The sequence below is a fragment of the Ptychodera flava genome, chromosome 21, assembly GCF_041260155.1.
Source record: "Ptychodera flava strain L36383 chromosome 21, AS_Pfla_20210202, whole genome shotgun sequence".
NCBI lineage: Eukaryota > Metazoa > Hemichordata > Enteropneusta > Ptychoderidae > Ptychodera > Ptychodera flava.
Window position 1 is genome coordinate 23,857,098 of NC_091948.1, and position 19,791 is coordinate 23,876,888.

At 36.7% G+C, this 19,791-nt stretch overlaps 1 protein-coding gene across 11 annotated transcripts in view; it reads left to right on the forward strand.

Moving 5' to 3' along the window:
- LOC139121785 (ADAMTS-like protein 1) overlaps positions 1-19,791 on the forward strand; it is a 116,893-nt gene that overhangs the window by 81,344 nt on the left and 15,758 nt on the right. For 9 of the 11 annotated variants that reach the window (XM_070686937.1, XM_070686936.1, XM_070686942.1 and 6 more), the window contains 7 exons: positions 8,634-8,789; positions 8,995-9,246; positions 9,824-9,950; positions 11,184-11,425; positions 12,408-12,525; positions 16,284-16,413; positions 18,820-19,018. In XM_070686937.1, the coding sequence (XP_070543038.1) occupies positions 8,634-8,789; positions 8,995-9,246; positions 9,824-9,950; positions 11,184-11,425; positions 12,408-12,525; positions 16,284-16,413; positions 18,820-19,018 (1,224 nt within the window). The remainder of the gene's footprint in view (positions 1-8,633; positions 8,790-8,994; positions 9,247-9,823; positions 9,951-11,183; positions 11,426-12,407; positions 12,526-16,283; positions 16,414-18,819; positions 19,019-19,791) is intronic. The other 2 variants (XM_070686945.1, XM_070686944.1) reach the window with 1 other exon arrangement.

Consider the following 19,791-nt stretch of genomic DNA (forward strand, 5'->3'; position numbering starts at 1 on the left):
ATCGCTGCATTGGCTTACCCGATCCATCTAAAAAATGGCACATTACAGTACTCGATGGCCAATTATGGAATACTATGAAATGAGAAAAGAATCTGGCTTTGTTTTCTGTTGAAGTGAGGACCAAAGATTGACTGTCCTTCAGCTTCACAATCTATCCTACAATTCAGCTTGTCATTTTTAATGCCATTTCTGATTTCTTGAAGGTCTGAATATTTATACAAACTTTCCACTGATCATCTGAACAATTATAAAGAAATGAGTAGTCATAAATATTAACATTGATGCATAAAACAAAGAGAAAGACAATCTTTGTATGCCACATATACTTTTTTCATTGTCTTTTGCTGTACCACAATTGAAAGATGATGAATCTTATATTACCACATTTGCCAATCATTGTCCGAACACAGTGATATTCATTCAGCAGAATCTACACAAAGAGTTGACCTTCAACTTTCTCAGCCCCTACCTGCCGCCATTTTAAAAAGTATGGCATTGTTGTCCAAAACTATTATTTGACAGATGCTGAGACCAACCTCTCTCTATTCTTTTCTTTGGAATCAGTACATTTCTTTGCCCAATCTTCACTGTGTAAAGTGAATATTTTGTTTTCATGAACAGTCGAACTGATGAAATTTTATTTTGAAATTGCTCACTGTTGTGCTCACAAAGAGTCAGTTTCAGAAGAATCATTGATATCTTGAAGTTACATGAAATTTCCAACAAATCAATGACTTTGATATTGTTATAATCTGTAAGGTTAAGACTTATTGGTTCAAGGTACATGAGGGAGAAAGATGCTTTTTTCAACAAAAATAATGACAATAATACTTTTACTGTTCCATCAATTCAATGAGGTTGGAAGGTGTTTCTAGCGGCATCTTCACTGAGCTAAACTGTTTGAACTATAACCTGGCCCCTGAGTGTAAAGGAGAAAGAAAACCAAAGACATCCCTAAAAATCCAACTTCTGAAAGCTGCCCAGGTCCTCACTAGATTGCTGACCCCCAGATAAGAGCCAGGTATTCAATTGTATCTGATAGTCTCAGCCTGCTTTGAAACCATTTTGAAAAGGGAGTGCAAAGTTGTAAGTGCTGTGACAGAGGTGGATAGAGGTGAGTGTTGTCATATCTGTTTGCATGGTCCAACAACATGTTTCATAGATAAAAGACTCGCATTCCATCTCATTGTAGCCGTGAACTTTTGCTTGATTGCTGAATGGCAGGGAAAATTTGATATTTACAGGAAGATTTTACCCTAGAGCTATTATCTTATCAAGGCTAAATCAGTTGTGAAATTCAATTATGTGGTGATGGTCTGTGGACAGGCGTCATTATCCAAGCTATCTGACTCATGTTATATATGTCACAAGAGTTACTCAAGCCAAACGGTATGCCGAAAACTGTCCTGTAAGAAACTACATGCAGACGCAAAATAAACACCATGGCCAAACCAAGAAGACAATGGGTCGTTTAAAATACCCATAGCCTTTGTCGGGACAAGAAAAAAGAAAATAGTGCAATTGGAATACATTGGAACAAGCTCTTTGTATACCTTTGCTGTTTTACCACACAATTTCAACATGTCTTTAGCTTTCAGAGTAATCATCGCATTCAAGTAAGGGATAATGGCTACTGGCATTGTTTTCTGATTTAGAACTATTTTACAGACAACTTCTGGTATGGACATACTGAGTTTGCGCACTGCATGATATTAATAATTTACCGCCATGATCTTTTTCATAGATATCTTCAACAAAGGCTGTCTCAGTCTTGAATGATCAAACAGGCAATAATTTAGAATGTTAAGTTTTCAACATCTCTCAAAAATATATATTAACATATTTAAATTTGGAAACAAAGTATAGTGCATGACATGTATATTATTTGCTGTTTTATTTGTATTGTTGTTTTTGTTGTCTGTTTTCACAAAGTCAAGTCAAGTGTCACCTGTGTCACAAGCCATGTGTATGTATGCATACACATGTACCGTGGACTTTCCAATAGCACATCAGTATGCCTACCCTTAGGCAGGTTGATAACACTAAACTGTAGACCTGTAAGCAGAGCTGTATCTATTATCCTATCAGAGGAAACCTGGCCCAAAGTACACAGCTACATTTCCAATTAGAAAAGCTCACAAATAAACTTCCCCTCCACAAAGTAACCGTGTAGGCATAAAGATAATAAACTGAGAATAATCAGCCGAAGACCCGTGTTCTACATCAGCTAAAGTGTGTGTGAAATGTCTGGAGTGACAAACTTAATACACCCAACTCCTCACTTGTGTTTATGTTTTCGTTAATATAGATAGGGTAGTGTGTGTTACCAATGAAAGATACCACTGTTCTGGACTATTTTAATCTTTATAAGGGTAATAGTTTCTGACTTCTCTGAACCGGCACATTTTCCTATTGACTGGTTTAAACTGTCACTTGTTAAACTTTGAGACGTTAAAGGTAAAAGCTACCGATGCTCTGTTGGGCTCCTCAATCGAAATGAGGCTTGCCTTGCCTTATCTTCTAGTCATCCAGAATTTCTCAATTACAGTGCAAGATTTGTTACAGGGATTTCCGGATTTTAATGGTAGATTGGGGAGTCTATGGTCAAGAACTCTCTAGAAAGACATTGGCCAGCTACCATATTCTCATTTAAGAAATCTGAACACACCTCGGGGACAGATATTCGGGCTCTCAAACTTTTCTGATCTACCACTTGTAAGGGTTCATTTTAAAGCTCTTGGTGTAAGAAAACTTTTCACCATCTTAGTTTTTCGAAAATCTGAAATTTTATTTTTCTCCACAGAGTTAACGCAGGGATGGCAGCCATTTTGCATTTCAACTATCGGTAAATCTTGGGTAATTTGTATCTCTAGTGACAAAATTTGCACGGTGACCCCCAATTTTTATTCTGATTTTGAAAGAGAATGCTTCAAAAATTCCTTGAGAAAAGTTTGAGCAAAAGTTTAAGTCTTTCACTTTTGAAGCCCTTACTACCTTAACTGAACTTTTCAGTTCAGTCTACATGTTGCTTTCATATAGCTGTTTCAATATGTCCAACATTAACTTTTCTTCTCATTTTCTCTCTGTAGCCATGTACAAAGTCTCTCATAGCAATTTGGAATGTTTGCATTTCACTCACGATTCTTGGCGTTGGTGTTTAGAGGAATCAAATGGCATTTACCAAAAGTCCAGTTTGATATTTTTACAATTCCAATGTGGCTTACAGTTGTCTATGAATGATGTGGGTTTCATTTACATACACTTTTTACTTCATAGTAGTTAAGCGGTTCGGTAGCTGAGACACTTGGCTGATATGTGAGTGGAATCCATTTGTTCACACCCTCTCCCTGTGAATCTAGTCTTTTGCTGTACACAGATCTGACAAACAGTGGCAGGTTCACTACACGTTACCAAGTTAAAAGCAACCCTCTTAAAACAGGGATTTGTGAGTGAATGGACTTAGAGTCTTTGCCTCTCAGGCATTTGTACACAATATCATGATGCTAGTAAAACAATCAGATGGCTGACAGGGTTTATTTTAAATGTCATTTTGCATCCTAGCCAAGGAAGTAGACAACTACCCACTTCGGAAGTTATATTTGGAGAGTGAAAAAGTCAACAGCACGGTTGGTGAATAGAGCTCAATTCTGAATATCAGCAGTTTTGGGCTGAAAGGGTGGCAAATGTTTAAATGGGGGCATGCAAATTCATCTTTGAAGATTATTTGAGTTGTCACCTTCAAATAGTTGTAAGATTTCAGTGAGCAGTGGCTAGAATTTGCTGAGTCTGGGTTCCTTCATTTGTTTGTGTAGTCTCCCAATTTATGGTTTCTGATTGGCTGCAGGACACTGAGGCTGTGCAAATGATCCACATCTTTGAATAGCATCTTGAAAAGAGAAAAGAATGCACTGCCTAATTTCATTTGGTGAATGATCTAAACACCATGATGGATCAATTTAACCCTTTCACCACCATGGTTTGTCCCAAATCCATTGTTTTCTATGGTAAAGTTGGACCTGTATACAGGGAACTGGGGGTGAAAGGGTTAAAGGTCAGAAAACTGCTGAGTTCTGTCAACCTAAGAGCCTGTGATACTTGAAATTTGTTCAATTTTGGTATCACGTGAAGGTATGTCCAAAAGTGTCTGGTAATGTCATTGAAAGAAAAAGTTGATAAATCAAATGTTAACGTTAGCTCTATGAACATTATTGTGTGTACCAGTATATAACAGGAAGGAGCAACCTGTGGTATAACCAGCAAAATTACTGTAGGCAAAACCACACCACCATTAGATTATTGTCCGTCACTCAATACTGGGACTTGTACATTATATTTTGTTTGCTTATAAAACTGTCAAGTATAGATTCACATTTGTGATATGATTGTGTACTGAAACTTGTGAAAATATAGTTACCCTTGTCTTATCAATGTGTGATATAAAATTGAAACTTCTGTACATGAATCAGTAAGTCTCCAATTAAAAAGTCACCAAATACTTCAAAACAGTATTCTGATAGTTTTCAGTGTTTAATCCTTGTCTGAACAAATTCTCTCATAAAAACTTCCTTTCTTCCAACCCTCTGTGTACTGAGATTCCAATATGTGCTGATCTACTTGACTGTATTCCATGTTCACACATTGACCCAGTTGACAGGCCAGTCCTGACTCTGCCAATTAAACCGCATGGTTGAAGTCTTTGTAGCTGAGCATTGTGTTTAACTATTGTGTGGTTTGAAAGACTAGAAACAAGCATGTCATTCAGCCTTGTGTAGGAAAAAATTCTGTTATCCATGATTTCAATTCTTTCTGTACGGTATGCCAGTCTTCTTAAGTAGTGTACTCCTGCAGTCTGAGGGATATAGCTTACCTATATTTGCCAACCTGATTTGTAATTACATGTAGAACTCTGGAGATGTGAAACTCAAAATGTTTCTCAAGGATTTAATTGTGTTTTGTCCCAAACAACATTGACCCTGTTGTCGAGAAATATCAGCTATTATCCCACAGGGAACTGCAAAATACGAATGTTGAATGCTCTGTGTACATGACTAATTTTGTCAATTATAGGGATCTGTATGATTGCCCGGGTATGCCTATGGTAATGATAAAATTTGTTGGATCAACCATTGAAATGTGACCATGAAATATTTTGTACAAATGGGAGACAATTGTTTCATGCCATGCAGGTGCCAATGGTATGTTCTTGTCCATTGATGGTAGTTCTGGAGACTTCAAGGCATGGAATGTTTCAGTGTTAAAATGACCCTGAAGCCATGAATGTTTCTGTTTGGGGGTGTCCTAGTAACGACACATCTGTCTTCTGTCAAATTGCAACGGTTAAGCTCATTAGGCAAACTGAAACAAACTTTATCCAGTGAGTTGTTTAGTGGTTCAACAGAGGGAGTAATTTCGCAAACCTTCCCATTTTCTGTCATTACTCAGATTGTATTGGTTTACAAGACTTCCCACGCGAGCTAAGCAAAGTTACATACAAGATGTACTGTGTGTGCAACCGTTATCTACTTATCAGCAGTCAACAGTTTATGCCACTGAATTGTAAACTACAACATCAACTAAAGCAACTATTATAATGCACTTTGATTCCAAACTACATGTATACCAGTAATAACATTTATAATGTTATACTTGTAGATTGATCAGTGCATTCTGGTACAGATATTTCTGTATGAGCATCCCAACCTTACAGGGATGAAAGAAGGAAAGCCATGACTGGGATTGTCGGAGGGTCAGGGGTCAGGTGATGATTTTGAAGAAAAATACACAGACATCAGGCAGGTGTGTGATGTACAGTGTATAGAAAGATTTCTCATGAAAATTATGAAAATTACACTATCATTATATTGCCTACAAGCATATGAGCTATATAGGAAAAATTAGCATTTTTTCAACATTATACATGAATTTTGTTTGATGTAGAATTTTGAGTATATGTATCTTAAAGAGGTACAAAAATGTGTCTTCAGAAGTTTGCCAGAATCATTTTCAAATTTGTGTTATCTATTTTAAAGTCAGTAACTGCCATCCAGAGGATGTCTTTACCAAGTATCAGGTGATACCCCATATTTTGAAGTATTTAACTGTAATTTGGTATCCACCTTTCACCAAATTGTTGAGAGAGGAAATGGAAATATCCTTCACTTCCGACCCTCAACGAGTCAATGCTGCTTGACTTAACATCAAAGGTGGGAGTGGTTAATTGCCCTTTTATTTCTCCCTTTAGCTTGCTTTGTACATTATTGACATTTTCAGAGTCTTTCAGATGGTGGATTGCTTGTCACTACATAATTGTGTGCTTTTAGTGCCTCCTCCATCTTTTGTTTTCAGTGTCTGCAACCTCAAAGCTCTCCCTCAAAAAAGTTGAGCCAGCACTTTCCATTACTTGACCTTCTGAGGAGTGGGCATTTACATTGTGAAGCAGACAACTTAAAGACAGCCAGGCTCTCTAGCTTTGTAATTTCTCTGTAAACTGACACATTTCTGTTGAGAAAAAGGTATTCTTTCAAGGTTGCAATATTTTGCCCAGAATTCTGAAAGCTGTAGCAAATTTGTAACCATTGCAACTGTATTGTTTATTTGATATGCTCATTTTGGCTCTTGTGTGGTATTTATTTTTTATTCTGTAGTTTTTGTCGTTAAAAGCAAGAAAGCCGCTCAATAGGTATTAAGACACATTTATATTCATAACTGAGCTGTGTCTGAATCTAAATGGTTTTGACTACAACTACTTGGCCATGAACTTGGTAGATTATCCCACAGTAATAGTACAAAAGTATTGTTGTCAGCTAAAGTCCTATTCATTATAGGATGATGTACAGCTGAGACCGCCTGTGTGTGTACAATCAGGACCTGAATATATTTAACACCATTATACAAAAGGCACCTTTATTTTCTTCATGCACTTTAAGAGAACAGGGCGATTAAAGTTAGATGCCATTGGCTATTTAGTAAAACAATATTACAAGAGCTTGGACTACAGGTATAAATCAGCTGATCAGTGAATAAAAATTGAAAATACAAGTAGTGTTTAAGGCTACTCCCACGTACTTTTTTTCAGCATAAAGAACTTTTCTCATAAGAGTTTAGTTGTATATACTTTGAATGTATGAATGAATGGAAGTTTGCAACTGAAAGAGACTTAAACTGGATAATGATTTTTACTGTGGAAGTAGATTAGAAATCTGATACTTTGTGCTGGGAGCCACAGATTAGAGCTTGCTAAAACTGAAAAGATGTTTTTATCTCAATGCATCAATGGCCACAATTTCAAAACTTAATGCAAACAGTAAACAACTAATAGGACCTTTTAACATTGTAGGATATTTATGGTGCCCTTTTCCATCCATCTGAATTATCAGATATTGCTTTTTTAGGGCTGACAAGAAGCATAGACAGTGGTAAGATTGAAAGGCCCCATGTAGTTGGAGTCAAGGAGGTTACTATTATCAAGTAAGATTGTCGTGTGTCAACCCTTTGTCAACCCTTAGATACCATGTAGCCAAAAGTACTGAAAGTATAGCATTATCCATGCCTTGGAGATATCTTAGAGCTTCCTGAGTCAAATTACTCCAGAAGGGTTCTAGACTGCTGAGAGTGGAGATTAGGTGGTGTTCTAAGAATTTTCCACTTGAAGTCTTTCTGTTGCCAACGGGTAGCTTGGAACATGTACCACCCGCTTGGATGGTGTAAAGCATGAAAGTGACAAATTACTGTGGATAGATGGGAAAGTAAGCAGAACAGGGTTTGCTGTTGTATTTCAGTCTTCAAGAAATCAAGCATGAAACAGTTTTATCGAGAATTTTAATCTTGTTAAGTAATTGTCGCTGTCGGCAAGTTACTGACCTCAGTGATAAAGTGATAACCCTTAAAACGATGTGAGTCAAATTGCATGTCCAGACTTTTCAGTCAGGATATCATGAGAACTTATGCTAGATATGTTAGCTGTCTTCACAGTATTATGGTTTTTTGCTACATCATAACGTATGAGGGTCATGAGCTTGGGAGGACCGACTCAATTTCATGTCAAATTAGCTGTACCGTATCCATTTACCAACATAAATATTTCCAAACTGGTTCTTTTATATAAAATATTTTTAAGGGATCCAAGAATAGAGTTTATGGGTGACACGACTCTGTACTTCAAAAAAGATTAAAAAAGTATGACAATATATTGCACATAACAGTACTGTTTAGGGAAGCATTTAGATTAACAGTCATAATGTGCCCCCAGGAAGAAGAACAGTAGTTCAGTAAATATTGAAAATGTTAAAGTGCACTGTTTTGATGTTTCAATGATGTTTTCATTCTCATGGGGCATTTTTTTATGATTACAGTCACCTTTCAACACCAGCCGATGATACAGACATGACAGAGACAACATTATAACAATGCAATGCACAAACCAATCACATGTATACATACCGGTATATTTCTGTAAGCAACACACACAAATGATGCTAATGTATACTCTTCATCCATGCAACTTTGACTTTTGTCTTTACTTTACAGTGGCAGAGAAACCAGAGCAATCATGATTTCTGCCAAAAATGAATTGAAACACCACTTTCATTGACCCAGCTGGTTATGCTTTCCCTTTTATTCTTTCTTGATCACAGTTTCTGGTCAGAGGAGTGCATTGTGGCTGGTCAGCATGGGGATCATGGAGTGATTGTTCAAGGACATGTGGAGGGGGCGCTTCATATTCCATTAGAAGTTGTTATGGAGGTCGATGTTCAGGGGAAAATATAAAATATAGATCTTGCAATATTGAGGTAATGTAATTAATTCTCTATGACTGATATTTTGCTCTTGTATTTCACAATTCTTGATGTATAGTTGAAATATCTTGATATTGAACCAAATTCTAACTGATCACTGTCTCCCAAGCTGGTTTAGAGAGCAGAAATAAAGTTCAGTTTGGGAAAAACAAAAGTCACTGATCGAGTGTAACTATAGAGGGCAGTCTTCTTTCTACAGGCTTGCCCTCGAGCAAAAGGATCATCAGACTACAGAGCACAACAGTGTTCCAAATTTAACGATGATAAGAATGTGAATGGAAAGTCATATGATTGGATTCCAAAAATTCAGTCAGACAGAGAAAAATCTTGTGCTCTGATCTGCCGAGCCAAAGGCCATGATGAGAAAGTGGAAGAACTTGCACCCAAGGTGTTGGATGGAACTCCATGTTTTCCTGATAAAAAAGATATGTGCATAAATGGAATATGTGTGGTAAGTTCATCATTTCCTCTTGTATGCGCACTCAGTTTGTAAAATCATCAGTTTTTTTAGTTCTAGTATGAACTTCCATGTTCCATTGCTACCTGCTTGAAGGAAAATTATGTGATAACATTGCTCAAGTATAGAGCATGCATAAGCAGTTGTATTCTATAGTACAAGAATCTATTTCAGCATACAATATTGGAATACTATGCTATTGCACTCAGAGAATAAAAATGTAGACTTTGTTATTTGTTATTTTTGGTACCTTTGTGCAATAACCATGTGTGTAAACATATATATATATATATATATATATATATATATATATATATATATATATATATATATATATATATATATATATATATATATATATATATATATAAATACACTAATAGATATTTAGTGTGTATCTTTATGTGTTTATGTATGTATTTATGTATGTATACTTGACTGTCTGTTCCCATAGGAAATATAGTAATTGTTGTAGATATTCAAAAGAAATATGGATATTCACAACAGAAAGAAGAACAAAGGTGTAACACTTTTGAATAAATAACCAAATTTTGTCTTTTGTTGTGTGTAGCCTGTAGGTTGTGACTATGAGCTGTATTCCACTGCTGTAGAAGATGAGTGTGGCGTGTGCAATGGAGATGGTTCAACGTGTAAAGTAATGAAAGGGAACCACAGACTCTCCCCAGACATCTCAAGAGGTATTCAATCTTTTACTTTCTCGAAAAAAAACTGTATAGTGTATGGAGAGTCATTCTACTTTATTCATCTGAATTGCACTTCTGTCTGTAAAAGATTCCTTTCAGTCTGCTCATAATTCTTTGTTGATGCAGGTGTGCATTGCATCACAGGGAACCTTCAGCTGGTGTGAATGCAATCAAAGTATCAAAAATGTACTGTCTTTCTCCTTGAAATGCATGATGTACTTTTCATGGCAGTGGTTGGGTTGAATTCAAGGCTGCAATCTGCATGGTACACAATGCATGCATCTGTAAATATCTTTGAAGAATTGGGTGTGTGTTCACACAGAATAATGTCAGCCCTCACTGTCCTCCTTGCAGCATCAGTAAATCTCTCCTCTGTCTGGCTGTATTGTTCACAATGTGTATGGTTCTCTACAAGTGGTGGCTTATCTGTCTATTGTAATGCATCTTTCCGGACACATTTGCCCAGTTTCAATGATTTCCTCTGATTTTTGTGTTGTGAAATGTTGCCTCAACGAATAGTTACTGTTTCCCATGTACACAGTTTTGTTTGTTTTTGTATGGATTGGAGTATGTTTTGGTCTGGCACACTTGTTGCAATTCTATAAATAAATGTAGACTTTGTTATTACTTTATTATTTGTTTGTTTTTTGGGTTTTTTTTTTCTATTTTTACATTGTGAATTTTAAAAAAGAAATTAATTCCAGGAAGTGACTGAAACAAGACAAGTTGCATGTCATTGCAAATATGAGAAATCCTAAAATTGAGTATAAAGTATGAGCTCCGTTATTAAAAAGTGAACTTCATACCTGTGTTATCGACCGATAAATAGTATCTGAATTCCCACAAGCAGAGATATAATACATCAAAGCACACTCAATGAGAAAGATCCTACCAGACAAAGTCTCAAAGTCATGTCATCCTTTAGACCAGCCATCATTTGAAATATTGTTTATGGATATTGTTGAAATTATGTGAAATATATGGCAAAGCTTGACTTATTATGGAAAAGTGTCAGAGTGTTTGGAATGTTCAACAGCATGTAAGAAATGATGAATATCCATTCCATATTTTACATTAAAGTAGAGGGCTTATTCCAGAAAATCTGAAGAAATACTAAATTGATTCAAATAGTAACACTCAAAGAGGACACTTATATTGCCACTCTGCCCTTCTCTGTGGGTTTCCATGATTCTCACTCACAAACGGTGAACCTTTAAAATGACACAGGCATAGAGGAAGTGGTGGTCATACCCAATGGCAGTCTCAGTGTCCGAGTGACTTTCAGAGGAAAAGCCCACCTTGGGGTCAGGGACAAGACAACAAGGCGAGGTCTCAATCAGAACGCTGGATATTCCATCCCTGAGGGAAGCTATGACATTGAAGGCAATACTATAGAGTTTTCACAAACACGTAGTGGAAGGGAAGTCATCCAAATTGCAGGACCAACTACAGCAAATCTTAGTGTTACAGTGAGTATTGGTCTGTTCATTTCCAAATATGGCTGTAATTTCCACCTGTCAAAACAATACGATATTGAATTCTACACACTCTCTAGATTTTTTTCATCAAAGAAATTAAAATGGTCTTCCTTATCCAATCAAATTGTATCAGAAACAAACTTTTTACATGAGATATCAAAGGCATCAGTCAAACTCTGTACAATAATTGTTCAGTAAAGTAACATTTCATTTTGAAAAGCTCTTCAGTGTGTCTCTTCCTATAATTCAAATCTCATCTGCCATAGTGGTGAAATATATTGTCACTCCAAAATAGGAAAAACATTTATAAGAAGAAAACTGAAATGAATATGAAAATTCTTGGCAATAAGAAATCCTCAAAACATTTTGCTTCATATACATATGATCATGTGACAGCTGATAATTCTGAGCTGTTAAAGATTGTCTTGGACAGCCATATTTGGAAGTGAGTACAGGTTTTGTTAACTGACTAATTACCAGCAGTGACGGTGCAAAATGGCGCAATGGTGTATGGTCAGTCAAAGGCAGAAACAATTGAAGATTCTACCAGTATTTAAATACTGGGAGTTTGAAATTACAATACATGTGGAAAGATTATATGAGAAATTCATTCCAAATCAGAAAATCGATGAAGAGAAACGCATATATCAAAACAGTTACATTACATCCATGAGAAGTCATCACTCATTTCACACACTAACAGAACTAATTCATGTCTGTGGCTCAAATACAATATAGAGTGTACAGAAAACATGTGTTTCACTTTAATTATTCATTCTCAAAAATCCAAAACAAGCAAAAGCTGTCATTACATGGTAAAGATAAATTTCCTAATGCAGAAAGCAGCTTTTGCATATGGGTGAGTCACATTAACAATTGATGCTTTGCGGCTCATTAGTATTATCATTTATACATCACACTAAACCAAACCTTCACCCTCTGCTGCTTGGGCACACGTGCCTTATACATGTAGGTGTTGTACATTGAAGCCAGCAACACGCATGGGAAGGTGCACTACCAGTTTGTAGAGCCACTCCAGCACCTCTGGAAACACGTTGGATGGACAGAGTGCTCCCTTGCATGCGGAGGAGGTATGGACACTCACATTTATTGCTTATTGCTCACATTTTGTTTATTTATTGCTTTGCTTCAGAAATAAGTAGCCATCAACATTGTATCTCTGGTGCTATATTAACAAGTTTCAAATACATTAATGTCATCGCATAATGTTTCATGTAAGTATTTTATATGCTCCAATAGTCATGCATTGACCTTTATACCCATCCTTATACTTATATAGTTCCAACCACTTCATTGAATACAGCGAGGTCGCATTTATTTCAGTTGTGATAAAGGTAGAGTAGGTTACCAAAGATTTTGTTGTTTGTGTACTAAGAGTGATGATAATGACTCTATGTCTTTGGATATCTGACGTTGTAGTTCAATCATCAATATACAGTAACTTTTGTATAGGTCTATATTCAAGGCATTACACAGCGTCACTCCACAGCCCTATATTAATGCTGCTCCAACTTCCCCTGACACTGGTTGCCCTGATCAAGACTTCAGGTTTAAAACTTCATATTCGTTCTGAAAACATTTACATGTGTTCTCAAACCCTGCATCAAGCATCCTACAGGCCGGGTCTTGCCTTCCTCATTGTAACAAAAGTTGAACATACATGTACTTTGATTCAAAATTCCTGGTTTTTACATCCCTGCTATGAACATCTTTAAAAACTTGCCGGCCAAGTCTCACAATATCCATATTGACTGACATAATTTCAACTTAAAGTGCTAAAAAAATTTAGCTGCACTTCCATCTTGTAATGTGTAGTAATAGAGGTGTTCAGTTTGTGATCAAGGTTTCAAATATTATACGGTAGTACATTTTTTGTATTTTCCTATATTCTACAAAATGACTGGCCAGAATTGCACTGATGGATGATATTTTTGGCTTCCTAGAGTTTGTCATTCAGATGTATTTAAATTTTGATAAAATAATGAAGTTTACATTTTCGAAGTTTTTTGTAACAAATGGTCATAAAATCATCTCACCAGTCATCTGACTGTCTGAGATGTGCTTTGTTCATTGCAAGAAAATTTAGGTAAAATGGGCACTTTTCATGAATTTGGTTATTTTTAGTGTGCTCTATCACAGAGGAGCTGTCTCAGCTGCTTGGTCACTTGTCTTGTTCATCAGATATCTTCAGGCAGCTTTGATACGCTTTTTATTTGAATTCCAAGTCTTTGCTTGTAATTCTTTAAATGTATAACTTTCAACTTTGATTTGTTGCTTTCTGAGTCAACCGGACCTTACAATTTGAAAATAAAAGTATTTGCAAATGAAGCGAATACGTTGGAACCTGTAAATGTTTATCTCCAGACCACTGAAAAGCAATTGTTACTAGCAAAGTATGTTACCAACATGTTACCAACACATGCACCTTGAAAGTGAAAGACCAAAACTTTTGCTCAAAATTTCCTCAAGGAATCTTTCAACCATTCTCGTTCAAAAAAATCGGGGGTCAACATGCAAATTTGGTACTAGACAAACAATTTACCCAAGATTTACCAATATTTCAATATTTCAAATCCAAAATGGCCTCCATTCCCGTGTTAACCCTATGGTGAAAAATGAAGTTATTGATTTTCGAAAAACTAACAAGGTGAAAATTTTTCTGACACCAAGAGCTTTAAAATGAGCCCTACAAGTGGTAGATCAGAAAAGAATTGTAAAAGTTTGAAAGTCCAAATATCTGTTTCCGAGGTGCATTCTACCTGAAATTGATACTGTAGGATTCATTGCAGGCAAGGTTCCACATGCGTAATTTTGCATGTAAGTTTCTACTATTTATTGCTACTTTGGGTTCTGATCAAATGTGTTCATGTAAAACCTGTAAAATTGGTCGGTTTTGATTGCTTGCTTGGTTTGGTATGACTTTTATGTGAATTTAGGCACTGCCTTGAAAAAACATAGATGACCAACATTGATTATTTTAAGGATCTCCATGGTTTTTAAGAAAATCTCAAGAAATAATAATGAAATTACAAAGTATGTATTTGCTATTGAAAACAGTTGTTTACAGAAACTCAGTCCATGCCAGGGACAGAGAGATACATCTTGATGTGTAAACTCTACCTAGTTTCAGATGTTCTGGACCACAGTTGCTATCATTTTGAATCTTTCTGTAAATATCTTGATCTCTAATGTCCTGTGGTTCATGACAAACCACCATGTGTCCATGTAGTATATGTGGCATCTTACATCCATTAGGAATAAAAGCACAATAACCAATGGAACCTCTATCAAGAATAAGCCCTAAGAAATTTGGTGTTGGGTAATTACTTTATGACAAAGTAAACTTGATATTAAAAAATTCTACTCCTGGTGTGTCGACTGTCAGAAATCTATCGTGGCTCCAACAATTTTTCCACAATATTTTACTATCTTGACCATCAAAGTCAATCGTAATTTTGGTTAAACTTCAATTTTTGTACATTCAAGTATGATGAGTAAAGGTTTTGCTGATGTTGGCTTTATGAGTACACTCCCAGTGAGTGATAGAATTCATTCACTGCTTGCCTTGGTGAGTGCATTGGCTTTAGATACTGCACTTACAGAAAAGAGGTGAAATAGATATTGTAATGGTAAATTGGTCAAAGAGAGTGTGAGTCATCTATCTGTACATGTCAATAAGATGCCAGTGATTGTCACTTGTATTCAATGACAAAGATGTATGATTTGAAGTATATATACCCAGTTTTTGACAATCAATTACAAATTCAGCATTGTGTTTGATTTCACTGTGTTGTAGCCATGAGACTAATGTCTACTCACATTTTTCCACTCAGGACTTTGAAACAGTTAATCCACTTTACAAAGTTTTAGTTTACTCTTTTACCCATCGTCATGAGTTTATTCCTGTGCATAGATGAGGCTTTGTTCAATTGTTTGAATTTTGTTTGAAATTATTTTGCCATTTTGTTCATGTTTAAAGTTACATTATCCTGCAGATTGTGATATGATAGCAAAGTTCTTCTAAAGCCTAAAGAGTTTGCCTTCTAAGCCAATCTCACATACCACTAATGCAAGAGTGTTCTCCTGGACCCTAGTAAATTTGAGATGTATAAAGCTGAGTCAAGGAAATTTCAAGAAATCCAATACTTTGTGTTCTTAAGTTCTGAAATCTTCAAAATTGGAAGGTATGCTGCATATATACAGACAGCAGTACAAGACATGTAAATGTGTGATTTCAGATATATGTACCACACATGTTAACTGGCCATGGGGATAAAAGCATACATTTGGTTCCCCAAGGACCAAATAGTATCCCCCAAAGCCTGTTCCATGAGATCATAGGCTGAGGGAAACAATTGTTTAAGATGACTCAAAGGTCCAAGGGGAAACAAATGTACTACCTGAATACAGTGACAGTGACGGTGACGGTGACCTCATCCATTTTCCTAACTGACAAATAGAAACATTTATGTGCCATAACTCGTCTGAATTGCAGACAACATCAACATCTTTGTTTATAATTTCTACAATGGACAATGTGTATACGGTGCTGTCAAACTTATCCCAGTAACAGGTTTCCTGACTGTTACCTTGTCGTGTAGCAGCGCCAAAACTTACCCAGCAATTGCTGTTGGCATGTACCAACACCAAGTACTGTACACATACAGTAAATTGACAGGTGTACCAGAACTCACTAAAACACAGAGGTCGGTCATTAAGTAGTAAGCTCAGAGAGCTTGACCATGGTGTCGGCCGTGAGTATAGAAGGGTACATACTAGCTAAAGAAGTCATTACAGTCTAGAATATTCTTTACATTGTCATTCTCAGGTTTTCAAGGACCTGTCGTTATGTGTATAGATATTACAACTGGTTTGGAGGTTGATGCAAGCCAGTGTGAACCAAAACAAAAACCAGTGATAGAGTCCAAAAAGTGCAATGAAAAACAGTGCCCTCCAAAGTAAGTATCTACAAATCAGTCATCCATCTGTCATGGTGAACTTATTTAGTAAAGTGTAGTTTTGCAAAGTAACAAAAAAAAACTGGGTAAATCTCTAAACAGCATCAACTTAAGACATGAATGTCATTCATATGATATAAGCATTCATATCTAAAGTTCATGTGGCTAGGCCTCCATGATATCTAATATTTTTAGTCCCCACGGACGAAGTCCGGGGGACTTATAGATTGGGTCATGTCCGTCCGTCCGTCCGTCCGTTCACGCAGATATCTCTGACATGCCCTGGTCAATTCTTTCAAAATTTGCACAAGGATAGTACCCTACCCCATACAGATGCACGTCGATTTGTTTCACAATGCGATCAAATTTGCCGTGTTAGAGGACTTTTAGTTTCCACCTCCATAGACTCTCATGTATAAGGCAGCTGTCCATAGACTTCCATGTATAAGGCAGTCCATAGACTCCCATGTATAAGGCAGTCCATAGACTCCCATGTATAAGGCAGTCCATAGACTCCCATGTATAAGGCAGTCCATAGACTCCCATGTATAAGGCAGTCCATAGACTCCCATGTATAAGTCAGCTCTGCATAGAATGCCATGTATAAGGCCAAGTAAAATAAAAATTTAGTTTCTCATCATATTCATATAGCAAAAAGGATGCGGTGACACAGTTTATAGCCCCACGGATGAAGTCCAGGGGGCTTATAGATTGGGTCATGTCCCTTTATTCACGATGTTATCTCAGATATTTTTACAAGATGTCATGTGACCTCGGTGACCTTTGACCTCAAATATACATATTTGTCCATAACTCAGTAACCACAAGTGCTACACCCTTCATATATGGTATGATGGGACACTATGACGCCACATATTGTACCTCATTAATTATGTGCATATCTAATTTTGTGCAAGCCAATAGAGCTAGAGGTCTGATTTTTGGTATATAGGGATAACTTAGCAATACAATTTTTTGACAAAAAGTCACGTGACCTCGGTGACCTTTGACCTCAAATATACATATTTGTCCATGACTCAGTAACCACAAGTTCTACAACCTTCATAAATGGTATGATGGGACACCTTATGGCGCCACATATTGTACCTCATTAATTATGCGCATATCTAATTTTGAGCAAGCCAATAGAGCTAGAGGTCTGATTTTTGGTATATAGGGATAACTTAGCAATACAATTTTTTTTGACAAATTGTCATGTGACCTCAGTGACCTTTGACCTCAAATATACATATTTGTCCATAACTCAGTAACCACAAGTGCTACACCCTTCATGTATGGTATGATGGGACACCTAATGACGCTACATATTGCACCTCATTAATTATACGCATATCTAATTTTGAGCAAGCCAATAGAGCTAGAGGTCTGATTTTTGGTATATAGGGATAACTTAGCAATACAATTTTTTTGACAAGATGTCACGTGACCTCAATGACCTTTGACCTGAAATATACATATTAGTCCATAACTCAGTAACCACAAGTGGTACACCCTTCATATTTGGTATGATGGAAGACCTTATGATGCCACATACTGTACCTCATTAATTATGCACATATCTAATTCTGAGCAAGCCAATAGAGCTGGATGTCTGATTTTTCGTATATAGGGATAACTATAGAATAGAAATTTTTTGATCAAATGTCATGTGACCTCTATGACCTTTTACCTAAAATTTATGTCAATAAATAAGTAACCACAAGTGCTATGTCCTTTATATTTAGTAGGATGGGCGACCTTATGACAACACACGCTTTACCTCATTGATTATGCACATATCTAATTCTGGGCAAGCGAATCGAGCTAGATGTCTGATTTTTGGCATATAGGGATTAATTAGCAATATATTTTTTTTTTCAAAATGTCATGTGACCTCGATGACTTTTTACCTGGATTATACATATACATGCATATCTCAGTAACCACAAGTTCTATACCCTCCAATTTTGATAGGATATTAGACCTTAAGATGTCACATCTTGGACATCATTTATTATCCACATATGTATTTCTTGGCTGGCCAATACAGCTAGAGGTCTGATCTATTTTCCCGATTTAGAACCGTAACTTAGACATGCCTCATGTGTTTCAAATTGGGAAAAACAACATAGACCTATGTGCCCATAGATCTTAACATATACACTCGAGTGATACTTCTTAAAGATCACATTTACCTGCCCCATCAAGACTAATACTCCCCTATTTCAAGTGGGGACTATGTCATTGTCAATTATTTATTGTTTGAAGACAAAGAGTAACATTCATCCTATATCACTATCATGCAGTCTTGTTATTATGAAATTTCTCATTACTATTTAATAAGCAGGGATTAGAATTGGCAATAACATGTTTACTATCAGTCTAACGTATTTCTCCAACTTTCAGGTGGCAGCCTGCTCCTTGGAGTGCATGCTCCAAAACCTGTGGTGGTGGAATGCAAACCAGAGAGGTGACCTGTGCTGAAAGAAGTAACTCTGTCATGGTTAGGATGCCTGATTTGCATTGTCCTGGTACAAAACCTGCTACCAAGAGAGTGTGTAATATGGACCAGTGTCCCATGTGGTATCCAGAAAAATGGTCTGAAGTATGTGATTTTTTAGTCCCCACGGACGAAGTCCGGGGGGACTTATAGATTGGGTCATGTCCGTCCGTCCGTCCGTCCGTTCACGCAGATATCTCAGACATGCCCTGGTCAATTTCTTTCAAATTTTTGCACAAGGATAGTACCCTACCCATACAGATGCACGTCGATTTGTTTCACAATGCGATCAAATTTGGCCGTGTTAGAGGACTTTTTAGTTTCGACCTCCATAGACTCTCATGTATAAGGCAGCTGTCCATAGACTCCCATGTATAAGGCAGTTCATAGACTCCCATGTATAAGGCAGTCCATAGACTCCCATGTATAAGGCAGTCCATAGACTCCCATGTATAAGTCAGCTCTGCATAGAATGCCATGTATAAGGCCAAGTAAAATAAAATTTTGTTTCTCATCAATTTCATATAGCAAAAAGGATGCGGTGACACAGTTTTTAGCCCCACGGATGAAGTCCAGGGGGCTTATAGATTGGGTCATGTCCCTCCATTCACGATGTGTCTCAGATATTTTACAAGATGTCATGTGACCTCGGTGACCTTTGACCTCAAATATACATATTTGTCCATAACTCAGTAACCACAAGTGCTACACCCTTCATATATGGTATGATGGGACACCTTATGACGCCACATATTGTACTTCATTAATTATGCACATATCTAATTTTGAGCAAGCCAATAGAGCTAGAGGTCTGATATTTGTATATAGGGATTACTTAGCAATAAAATTTTTTTGACAAAAAGTCACGTGACCTCGGT